At 49.1% G+C, this 12,425-nt stretch overlaps 1 protein-coding gene across 1 annotated transcript in view; it reads right to left on the bottom strand.

Annotated features, from left to right (window-relative positions):
* GPR161 (G protein-coupled receptor 161) overlaps positions 1–9,261 on the bottom strand; it is a 37,646-nt gene extending 28,385 nt beyond the window's left edge. The window contains exons 1-2 of the mRNA XM_073900268.1: positions 9,081–9,261; positions 6,901–7,025 (exon numbers count right to left, since the gene is read on the bottom strand). Coding sequence (XP_073756369.1) covers positions 6,901–6,916 — 16 coding nt within the window. The 5' untranslated portion in view covers positions 6,917–7,025; positions 9,081–9,261. The remainder of the gene's footprint in view (positions 1–6,900; positions 7,026–9,080) is intronic.
* Between the last annotated feature and the right edge of the window lie 3,164 nt (positions 9,262–12,425).

The raw sequence follows: 12,425 nt of genomic DNA on the forward strand, positions 1-12,425 counted from the left end.
TGGCGGGCACTCAGCTGACCGGCTGACAGGGAAACACACCTCCACCCGTGATATGGTTGATGTTCCATGCACACCACCCCTCAACCCTGAAAGAGCAAATCTCATCTTTTTTAAGATAAATAGTATCAGGATGACTGGGGAAGGTCTAAAAATGTCCGTGCAGAAGACTCTAGATCACAATCAAACCCAATCACTACCCCAGTCCCCAATTTTCTACATCAGTGGTTTTTAAAGGAAGGGAGCTTCTGCCTCCTCTCCCCCACCCCAGGGAGGAGTCTCTGGAAATGCGCAGGGACATTTTTAGTTGTCACATCTCAGGGGACAGCACTGTCATGTAAGGCCAAGGCCACTGCTAAACACCCACGATGCACAGGACAGCCCCGCACAACAAATTATCCAGCCCAAAATGTCAGCAGTGTGGAGGCTGAGAAATCCTGTTCTATAGGAGCACTGTAGTTCATTCTACTTTTTACTGTATGTACTTAAACAGATCGAAGGAAAGTAAAACAACTCCCTCCATAAAACACACACACACACACACACACACACACACACACACACACGTGCTCTAAGAAGATAAGAAGAGATGGAAACTATGCTGGGAATAAGACTAAGACTACTTCTATCACAAGATAAACAATACTATTATGTTAATTGGTTTCTACCCTAAACTGTTTTATTCATTATCCTCCTAGAGCCCAGCAAATGAATTAAACTTATATTGTTAAAATTGAAAATGTTATTTTTCAATGTTTTCAAGTAGTATCACTTCTGAGGGGCACCGGGGTGGCTCAGTCGTTAAGCGTCTGCCTTCGGCTCAGGTCATGATCCCAGGGTCCTGGGATCGAGCCCCGCATCGGGCTCCCTGCTCGGCGGGAAGCCTGCGTCTCCCTCTGCCACTCCCCCTGCTTGTGTTCCCTCTCACTCTTGCTGTCTCTCTTTCAAATAAATAAATAAAATATTAAAAAAAAATAAAGTAGTGTCACTTCTGAATCCTTTTTTTTTCTGATGACCATATCTGAGACAGATGCCATCACAGAAAGCCCTGAGGAATAAAGGGTGTCCCCTCCCTGCCTTACCACACTGCCACTGGTTCCTGGATACTCCGGGCTTCCCCTTCCCATCCCTCACTCGGCTACCCCTAAAAAAGGTTTCCTGAATACCTACTCTGTGCCAAGCCGCTGGGACACAGCACTGAGCGAGGTACCAAAATCTCTCCTCTCCTGGAGCTCACGCTCATGGGGGAGGGGACACGGACAGTAAACAAATAGGCACCAAATACACAAAATAATTCCAGATAGTGGTAGATGCCACGAAGAAAGATTCAGCAGGGTGAAAGGAGAAGGAATGGGTGGGTGGGGGGTGTGGGTAGTCAGGAGATCTCTCCCAGGTGACATTTGATCAGAGCAGAAAACAATGCAAAGGAATTTCAGGCCAAGGGAAAAGCCTGTGCAAAGGCCCGGAGGCAGAATGGTGAGAGTGCTGGGGAGAAGTGGAAGAAAGGGGAACAGCAGGCCACCTAGAGCCAGGGGCGGATGACTTTACGAAGGGCGCCAGGACCATGGTGAGGAGTGTGGATAAGAGCCCATGCGTGACAGAGGCCCCGGGAGCGAAGTGGCTTACATGTTTTAAAAGGGTCACTCTGCTGCTGGGGCAAGAGCGCACGGAGGGGGAGCGTGGTGGCAGGGACACAGCTAGGAGGTGGCTGCTGTAGCCCAAGTGGTAGCTGGAAGGCTTGGACCAGGGTTAATGAGGGTTAACGAGGGGGTCTGAAGTGATCAGATTCCTTAATCGCCAACATTTCAGGGCTCTTGAGGCCCCAGGAGGAACTCAGCATGGCTGTGTTGTCTTACAGACCATGAAACCGAAGCCCAAAGAGTTAAGTGCGTTACTCAGCCACACACGTCATTACTGGTAGAGCCCAGACGTCCTGACTGCCCTCCCTACACCTTGGCCCTGCCTGGCCAGCCCCAGGCCTGGCGGGGGTAGGAAGGTGAGCCTCTAGAAGGCAGTCCCAGTCAGGTGTAAAATAAATGACTGTCCTTGCTTCGAGAAAGGATGACCTCCTCACCAAATCCCAACGCGCCCTCCCTTGAGCTCCCGGCAGCACCTGATGCCCTCAACCAACTTCATTTTCTTCTGAGACCCCCTCTGCCCGTGGCTCCCCCGCTGCAGCTCTCCCCTGCCTCTCCCTCCTTCATTCCTTGCCACTCTTGCTTATCTGGAGCTCTCCTGCCATCGGCATGGCTGCTCCCCAAGGGGCCCCTGCCACGCTACTTCTCCCTCTCCCATCTACAGAGGAAACCGTTTCCCTCCTCTACATCCCTTTGCTCTGGGAGCTGTCCCCCAGTTTCCTCTGGAGAGTCACCCTTTCCAGACCTGCAGTCCAGTGCCTTCATGGATAGGACACATGATTCATGCCTCGCCAACCAGCACATTCCAACTCCCTCTGACCCACTCAGTTTCTGAGATGTGAGGGCCTGCTGCTGGGGTGGCTGGGCAAAAGACGGCTCGGCTCCCCTCTCCCCCTGGATTTGAACCTGCAGCCTCCCCTAGCCATCTCAAGGGGAGAGCCTGAAACAAGAGCAGCTAAGAAAATGAGTCCCGATAGAATCGTTTGAACCTGGAACCCAGGCCTGAAGCCAGACATGCTCCTGAGCTTTTTAGGGATGGGAGCCAGTAACTTTCCTTTCTGCTTCAGCCAATGTGAACTGGATTTTCTACTCCTTGGAAAAGGAAGAGTCCCACTTGATACCTAGCATCTCTCTCTCTGCACTCTCTCTATACCCACTTGAACGGTGATGACTCGAAAATCTCCATCCAGATCCCGGACAACCCTTTGGAGCTCCAGATTCACATCCGCCCACCCAGTGGATGTTTTCTCCCACCTGTCACACCCAGGCGCCTCAGCCAGAACATGTGCAAAATGGAAATCATCATCAATGCTTCTACCATCTCAATATGCTAGTCTTTGTGTTTTTCACCACCCTAGAAAAAGCATCACCCCCTGCCCAAATCACTCAAGACAGAAACCCGGGACATCAGAGAGCATTCTTGCCAGGTAATCCTGATGGGCCTAAGACCCCGACTGCCATTTTCTGAGTGTGTGACCTTGGGGAGATGAATGAACATATCTAAGCCTTGGACTTTCATATGGACTTGCTTGTTTCTATGAGATGCTGTATGTGAAGCAATCAATGCTGGTCGGTCGGTTCCATTCCTTATCACAGACATCTAGTGCATCCCTAAATTCTAACTCAAAACTTCATGGTCACTGCCATCACCCTTGCTGGCAGCCTTCCCATCTTTCTCCTTGATGACTACCAGACATTTCTATCTCGTCTTCTCACCTTTGGTCTCCCCCACTCCTCCCCAGAGTTGCTGGACCATTGACTCCTAACCAGCCTGGTCATACCCTGCCAGGCTCATCCACCTGCACAGTGTGCTCATGTGCAAGCCCCTCCGCTGTGGCTCTCTAAACACCCAGGGCTGTTCTCCAGTTTTGTGATTTGGCACAGCAATGTCCACTGAGAACGCCCGTTCTCCCTCTTCTCCCACCCAGGGGAGAACTCATCCTCAAGACTTGATGAAGAAAGTCCCTCTAAAAATGAAAGAAAATAGAGATCCCACATTGCCTAATGAGGCTCACAAATTCAAACCCTGCCTTCCCTGTTGTCCGAGAGCAGGGAACGTGGAAAAAGGCAGAAGAAAAGAAACAGCAATGTAAAATATTTTTTTAAGATTTTATTTATTTGACGGAGGGAGAGAAAGAGAGAGAGAGAGAACACAAGAAGGTGGAGGGGCAGGCAGAGGGAGAAGCAGGCTCCCCGCGGAGCAGGGAGCCTGATGCGGGACTCAGTCCCAGGACCTGGGGATCATGACCTGAGCCAAAGGCAGATACTTAACTGCCTGAGCCACTCAGGTGCCCCAATAATGTAAAATATTTTTAAATTAAAAAAAAGCAAAGAAAGAATGGAGAGGAAAGAGAAAATGTAAGAATGGTTAACCTTGAGACAGGAGAGGGCTTCCTAAGCAGGACAGAAAACTTGAGGCCCACAGAAAAGTGATACAGATTCAGCCATGTAAAAAGTCATCACTTCTGCACATCACAGTAAGCAAAGCTGGGGAAGAAAACATAGAAGGCAAGAGATCTGATTTATTAACAAGAAAAGAATTAAACTCCAGAATTTAGAAAGAGCCTCAGGAATGGATGAAATCATAAACAACTCAACAGAAAAACTGGAAAAGGATTTCATGGGGCAATTTGAAGGAGTGTAAATAGATTAACTTTTTTTTTTTTTTTTTAAAGTGTAAACTTGGGAGAACCTAAAATGCATAGTACTTTGATCGGGAATGGTCTCTAAGATGCAGGATAATTTTTTAAAACTCCATAAACAGAATAGGGTAGCAGAATGGTATGCTCCCATATTTAGAGGGAGAAAACAGAAGACATATTTTATTTGCCTACAGATGCACCGACTATCTCTAGATGAATACACAAAAACTGGAAAAATTAGTTGCATCTGAGAAGGGAAATAGAGGGCTGAGGTAGGAGGGAGGTGTTACCTTTTACACCCTTTAAATGTTGTGTTTCATATATACTACCTATCCCCAAACAAGTAAACCAAGTAAATAAATTCAATCTTTCTTTCTGCACAATCCCAGATCACAATAAACAAAGGGAATTCTGCTTAATTTTTTTTAAAGATTTTATTTATTTATTTGAGAGAGAGTGAGAGAGAAAGCACACAAGCAGGGGGAGTGGGAGAGGGAGAAGCAGGCTTCCCGCTGAGCAGGGAGCCCGACTCGGGGCTCATCCCAGGACCCTGGGACCATGACCTGAGCCGAAAGCAGACAGACGCCACCCAGGTGCCCCTTCTTAAATAAATGGGGTTTTGTGTGTGTGTGTTTTAAGATTTTATTTATTTGAGAGAGAGTGAGCGAGAGAGAGAGAGAGAGCACAAGCTGCGGGGATGGCAGAGGAAGAGGGAGAAGCAGACTCCCCATTGAGCAGGGGGCCCAACCTGGGGCTCGATCCCAGGACCCCAGGATCATGACCTGAGCCGAAGGCAGATGTTCAACTGAATGAGCCACTCAGGCGCCCCTTAAAATAACATACTCTTTGGCTCACCAGCTTCACTGGGAGGAATAAGTTTTATCCAGAAACAATCTCATGTACACAGAGATGTGTGTTCACTATAGCATTATGTGTAACTGAGAAAATTGGAATCAATCTAAGGGCCCATAAATAGGGGATTGTTTAAATGAATTATGGTGAATCTATACTATGAAATACTATGCAGCCATTAAAAAGAATGAAGTAGATCTATGTTCTTTGTTCTTTTTTTTTTTTCTTTTAAAGATTTCACCTACTTGAGAGAGAGAGGGAACAAGCAGGAGGGAGGGGCAGAGGGAGGGAGAAGCAGACTCCCTGCTGAGCAGGGAGCCCGACTCGGGGCTCAATCCCAGGACCCTGAAATCATGACCTGAGCCGAAGGCAGACATTCAACCGACTGAGCCACCCAGGCACCTATTTTTTTTTTTTTTTAAGTAATCTCTACACCTAATGTGGGGCTTGAACTGATGATCCAGAGATCAAGAGTCACACACTCCACCAACTGAGCCAGTCAGGCGCCCCTATGTTTTTGATATTGGAAGACATCTAAGTCCCATTTTTAAGTCAAAAAAGTAAGTCAGAGAGCACACAATAATATATGACCCCCATTTATGTATTTTTAAAAGCATATTCAATATATTAAGGCTGGTCTGAAAGTTGGAAAGGCAGATAATATTTTATCATGTTTTATAGTGTAGTATCAATAAACTATGTATTACATATTCATCTGTCTTCCAGACTTGGTTGACATATACTCAGGCGCTGAAAAAGACCTAGAAAATACTATACTTACAGTGGTTCCCTCTCAAGTGAGGAGAGGGAATGAAGGAGAACTGGAGGAAATTTTATTTTCCTATACATTTCTCTATTTTTAAAAAATCTTTTATAGTAATTCATGTTTTTTTAAAAAGTTACTACATTCTAGGCATGCTTTGCATTATTTATCCCAGGTCACAGGTTTATAAATGGTGGGGGGCGGGGTGCAGGCTGCCTGACTTCAGAGAGTGCTCTTGATGCAGTGCTCTCTCACCTGCTACTTGAGTAAAAACCAAACCCAAACCCAAATCTGATGTGCCTCCTTCTGTTTTACCCCAGCTCACATAGAAAACGCCTTCCTTTATGCTCCCAGCTTCCCTGAACAGATCTGCCCTGAATGCCTGCTGGGCCCGTAAATGGCCAAGGGAAAGACACCACCCGGTTGTAAGCATTCTTCTGGTGGAAGACTAGAATCAGATGAGATTAGCACCATGAATGAAGGCCTGAGTCATAAAGTCAACCCTTCCTCTAAACTCCAGGCAGCACCAATAGCTATCTCCAGTTTTGTTGATGTTTTTTGTTCTCAAAGAAAAACAGCTAGGAGATACCACTCCTCCCTTCCAGTCATGCTTTATTGCATCTCAGAATGACAACAAGTGCTTCCTAAGGTCTAACCCAGAGGTTGCAAGCTAGCAGTCTGCAGGCAACAATCAGCTTCCACACATAATTTGGTTGCTCTGCACATTTTGAAAACTGTTTTGAATTAGTTGCCATCTTTAAAAACATGGGATTTTTTTCCCATAAAAATTTATAGCCCCCACCCCCACCCCGCACAAACTCGGGTCAAGCAACAATGTCCTGGAGCACTGTTGTACCTGCACCTGGCTCTTTACAGGGAGGCATGCTCCCAGGCCCCCCTCCCACCGGCGGTCCCCCCACCAGCAGCCCTTCTGCCTGCCCTCCTCCTCTGCACGCAAGGCTTCCTGACTGGCCCAGGTAGCAGCAGAGTTTATACCACAGAACTGTACCTCCTTTGGTGGACATTTAGGTCAGTTCCAGTTCAGCCCATTCTGCCTTCCGCGGAACCCAAACAAAGAGCTCAGCCCCTCTGACCGCTCGGTCCTCCTTCGTCTGATACTCCCACCGCGCAGGGCTGCAACACAAAGAGAATGGTATGAGTACCTGAGGCCTTGGATTTAGTTTCTAAAATGCCAAGCAGGCCTCTTTTTGAGGGGTCCCTAATCTCCCTGCCGCGGCGGTAGAGCTTTGGGGCAGGGAGAAGTCCTGAGTTCAAGGACCCACCTGTGTGAAAAGCACTGCCAAGTCCAAAGACCCGAGTTCAATCCTGGCTCCTGGGCGGAGTACTTACCTCTCTTGAGTCTGTTTCCCCACCTCTAAAACAGGCTAATTGCACTTCACAGGCTAAGTGAATGGAATTTTTAAAAAATGTATATGAAAAGTGCTTATGATAGGTGTGGACTAGAACAAGAAAAGAGGCGCGCTTCGGGAGAAGTGACAGAAAGGGGTGACACAAATCCCAGTTAAAGAGAGGCGGACGAAGAGCCCGGGTCTGTGTGATCTGAGCTCCTCCCGCCTCCTCCTTCTGCTTGGAGGGCCTGGGAAATGCCTCTCCTCACCTGTCTCCATGGCTGCAGTATGATGGATCCTAAGGGAAAGCCACTTATTTCCCCATGCAGGAGCTCTCCCCAGCTCATTTCCAGGGCCAGGTCACAGCGAGAGAGGAGGCTGGCCAGCTGGGGAGGAGGCCCGGGGATGTGCGTCCTCCCCAGCCTGCAGCACACTGAGATGGGCTTGCCCGAAGTTACCATTATCCCATCCCCATTGGACACATCGAGGCCCTAGGGTTGTTTCCCTCCAAAACCACACCACCTCCCTACTCCACAGTGAGGAGGATCAAATGACCTGCTCTTGAAAGCACTTTGCGAAAACGACTGAAAGGTACAATAGCGAACAAAAACAGCCGCAGACATGTTATAAAGTGATGCCAAAGCATGGCCATGTGGTTACTGGAAAGCAGACCTCTCGGAAGCGCAGCAGAGCATCCCGGTCATCCAACAGACATTCTCACCTCACCTGCCTTTGTCAGAAGGTGCCACGGGGTTAAGCTCTGGCTCAGAAGGCTGGCCAAGTCCCCCCAAAGCTCACCGAATCTCCCTCTGGCAGATGTGAGGGGCGGAGGCGCCCACCCCGCCGCGCCAGGGTCGGCCCGGCGACTTCTGGGCGCACCTCTCGCCCAGGCTCGGGCAGACAGCGCCCTGAGCCCGACTGAGAGGATGAGGCTCACCTACCTGGTCCTCACGGATTCCAGCCGAGGGGCGAGGCCGCTTTGCACCCCCACCCCCACGTCTGTCCCCGAGCGCGGCGTGAGCCCCTTGCCTCGAGGGAGCACGGCCCCTATCAGCCGGGTCCGGGCATGCACCGATGTTCTCCCTGCCCGGGGGCCTTAGAAAAAGGGGCTGCGGGCGACGCTGGAGAAATGGGGCGGGCCGAGGGGAAGGGCCTGTCCGAAGACCCTGGCCGCAGGGGAGGGACGCGCCCCCAAAATCTTCCCACAAAGAGCTCCGGCTCCCCCGCGGCTGGCGGAGCGCGGCTGGGAGCACAGTCCCTACCCACCGTGGGGCGCGGAGAAAGAAGAGCGCCGTGGGGGCGGGGAGGCGTGGGGGAGGGGGCGCCGAGACCCTCCCCGCCGGCGCCCTCCCCCCCCCCCCCCCCCCCCGCGCGCGCGCGCCCCCCCTCCCTGCCCGGAACTCAGCCCCGCTCGGGCCCGGCCCGCGCGCCGCCGCCGCCCCGCGTCCCCCCTCCCGGCTCACCGCGCCGCCACCGCCGCCGCTCAGGGCCCCGACCCGGCCGCCTCCCGCCTCGGCCGCCGCCTCTTCCTTCCTCCCGGCCGCGCTCGCGGACTGGAGGTTTCGGGTTTCAGGCCGCCGAGCCCCGCTTTGCTCCTCCCGCCGCCCCGCCGCCAGCACGCGGACCCGGGCGGGCGCAGGCTAAGTAACTTTGCGGCGCTCGCGCCCCTCCTCCGCCGCACCGCCCCTCCCCGCCCCCTGCGGCCCCCCGCGGCCCCCCGCGCCGCCGCCCCTCCCCGCCCCGGCGCGCCCCTCCCCAGCCCCTCGCCCCCCGGCTCCGCCGCGTCTTCCCGGTTCTTCCCACGACCAGCCTCGCCTGCTGCTCTTTGTCTCGCCCTTACCGTGTCGGCTCGCCCCACTCCGCGCCTGTGGCCCGTACTCGGGCCTTCCCTGACCCCCGTCGCTCCGTCCCAGTTCCAGCCGTTGGGACGTCCCCTTTTGCATTTCTCTCTCCTTCGCACTCGTACTTTCGGATTCTCCCCGTGGGCTCCGCACAGCCCCATTCTCCTCCTCCTCCGCCTCCCATCTCGCCCTGTACTCCTCCTGGCCTTGCCTTTCCTGCTCACCTTTCATTCATCCTACCAACGTCTAGGAACATCTGCCTGGTGCCAGACACCGTCCTGCGCCCTGGAAATACACAGGGAATCAACCGCGGAGCCAGCCTTTGAGGAACCCACAGCCCTCGAGAGTGGGAGGGTGAATGTAAACAGATCTTTGCAATGCTACTCTACTCTCCCTCTGAACCCCAAGGCCGAGGAGCGATAATTACAACACACAAACCAGGGCGCTGCCAGTTCAGAGGACAGAACAGTTCCTTTTCATATTTTTCCCCCTTCCCCCCTCCTCACCCCCACGTTCTGTACCGGCCCTAGCCTCATGCAGCGGGCTAAAATAAGGGGAAGAAAAGTTGAAGCAAAAGGTGAACTGCAGGAGGGAGGGAGGAAGGAAGAGAAAACAGGGCAGGAGGGTGTCAGGTAAGAATTCACAAAGCCCAGCTCAGGAGACTCCAGCAAAAACTGATGCTGCACCCAGAGCGGGATGCAAATTCCTCTGAAATTCATCTGCTTTGGTGAATGCATTAATTATTCCCTTATCTACAGATTGGCACTGTGGGAGCTGCTTCCTTATTGTTATTAGGCCACTGAAGCACCATTTAGAGCAATAATTTACTCTCTAGCACTTACCAAACACCTAGCTTGTCTTCAGGGACAAATGGGATAATGGGGAGGGGAAAAAAAAGTTGATGGATGCCTTAATATTCCTATGGGATAGATGCTTTATTTGGTCCAAAACCGGAAGCTGAAACTCCTCTCAGAGTCTAGGTCACCAGAAAGCCAGATGCTGAAGGAGCTTAAAGCAGTTTGTTCTCAAGATTATTTTAGACTTTTATTCTGAAATCCCTGGGTTGGGTTTGGTTTTTTGTTTTTTTGTTGTTGTTTTGTTGTTTTGTTTTTTTTTAATTTGCACTGACTCTGGCACTGGCTAATCTTTGTGACCCTGGGGGAATTATTTAACCTTTCTGAATCTCAGCTTATGTATAAATAAAAAAGGCATACTCATACATGCCTATCTGTTGAGTTTAAAAAGATGAAATAATGTAAGTAAATCACCTGATGCCATAGAGCCTGAGAGTTAAGCCCTTTTGAAAGTTGACATTTAAGAAAGGTCTGAGAAGATATGCCATAAACTGGCACGGAGAGAAGAAGAAAAACAATTATGGATCTTTCACCTCCATATCCACCCATGATGCAGAAGATGCCCTTCCCATACTTATTCTATTTCATTTTGAACTCTTCAAATGAAAGCTGTTTTTTTTTCTCCTGATGCTCATTATCAAATATATTATTTATCACAAAGGTTTTTCTTCCCATAGCTCATAAGCTCAGAACTTACTGTGCATTCAAGAATAGAAATTGCTGCCAACAAATGCATTTTTTTCGATTGCTCTCTTAAGATTTTTTTTTTTCCCTTCTGGAGCTAATATTGAGCTGTGAGCAGTAGTTACTCAGATGCAGAGAAACGAAAGAAAAATTATTATCAATTATTTCACTAAATATCACTGTGTAGGTGACAGTTGTGTGAAAAACATGGCATGGATTTTGTGTGAGAATTTTTTTCAAGAAAAGAAGAGAGAGAGACATAGTAATTCTCCTTTTCCAAGTCACTCCCTTTTGGGGTCCCCAAAAGACTTCTGAACTAAGATAATGAGAGGCTTTGTCCAAGTGAATCCTAAATGCTGGTTGAAGAATCTGCATATGGTAAGACATCTTTAAAGTATCTTTCCAATCCAATAGTCCACATAAAACTAGTCAAAGCAAAATTGTGAAGTATGCTGTCCATTCTGCATAAAATATTATTCCCGTACTCATCACAGGCTGACTCCTTACCCTTCACATCTCAACTTCAGTGTCACCTCCTCAGAGAAATCTTCCCTGACCAGCCTAAAAGAGGTTCTCTAATCTCTGCTCTCTCTCAGAGCTCCCTGTTCTTTCTATATAAAATTTATCTCAATATAAAATATATCTAATTTTTTCTATTTATCTGCCTGTAGTATGCCACCGTTGGTAGATGCAAACTCCGTGAGAGCAGGAACCCTATCTGTGTTATTTCCCACTATAGGACCAGGGTCAACTTTTTAAATAAACGAAAAAATAAAAATAGATAAAGTATATCTTCAGGGCATCTGGTTATCAAACTTTAGGATATATAAGGATCCCTTGGAGATTTCTTAGATGCAACACCAAAAGCACAAGTGATTAAAGAGAGGTTTGATATGTTGGATTTCGTCAAAATTAAAATTTTCAGTGCTTCCCAGGACACCATCAAGAAAATGAAAGACAACTCACAGAGTAGGATAAAATATTTGCAAATCATGTATCTGATAAAGGATTTGTATCCAGAATCTACAAAGAACTCCTACACCTCAATAATAAAAAGAAAAATAATCCACTTTAAAAAGGATAAAGGATCTAAACAGACATTTCTCCAAAGAAGGTATAGACATAGCCTATAAGTACCGGCTGCACATCATTAGTCATTAGGAAAAATGCATATCAAAACAGAAATGAGGGGCACCTGGGTGGCTCAGTTGGTTTAGTGTCTGCCTTCGGCTCAGGTTATGATCCCAGGGTCCTGGGATCGAGCCCCGCATCTGGCTCCCTGCTCAGCGGGAAGCCTGCTTCTACCTCCGCCTGCTGCTCACCCTGCTTGTGCTCTCTTGCTCTCTCTCTGACAAATAAATAAAATCTTTAAAAAAAAAAGAAACCGAAATGAGATTCCACTTCACACTAAGATGGCGGTAATAAAGAAAAAGATGATAACCAGGGCGCCTGGGTGGCTCAGTTGGTTGAGTGACTGCCTTCGGCTCAGGTCATGATCCTGGAGTCCTGGGATCGAGTCCCGCATCGGGCTCCCTGCTCGGTGGGGAGTCTGCTTCTCCCTCTGACCCTCCCCCCCTCATGCTCTCTCTCTCTCATTCTCTCTCTCTCGAATAAATAAATAAAATCTTTAAAAAAAAAAAGATGACAACCAGTATTGTGGAAGATTTGGAGGAGTTAGAACCCTGTACATGCTGATGAGAATGTAAAATGAGACAGCCACTTTAGAAAACAGTCTGGTAGTTCCTCAAAATGTTAGACGTAAAGTTTCCATGTGACCCAGCAATTCCACTTGTAGGTATTAAAGGA

Source organism: Callorhinus ursinus, unplaced genomic scaffold, assembly GCF_003265705.2.
Source record: "Callorhinus ursinus isolate GAN/ISIS: 27379988/994484 unplaced genomic scaffold, GSC_fseal_2.0 scaffold13, whole genome shotgun sequence".
NCBI classification, from domain to species: Eukaryota; Metazoa; Chordata; class Mammalia; order Carnivora; family Otariidae; genus Callorhinus; species Callorhinus ursinus.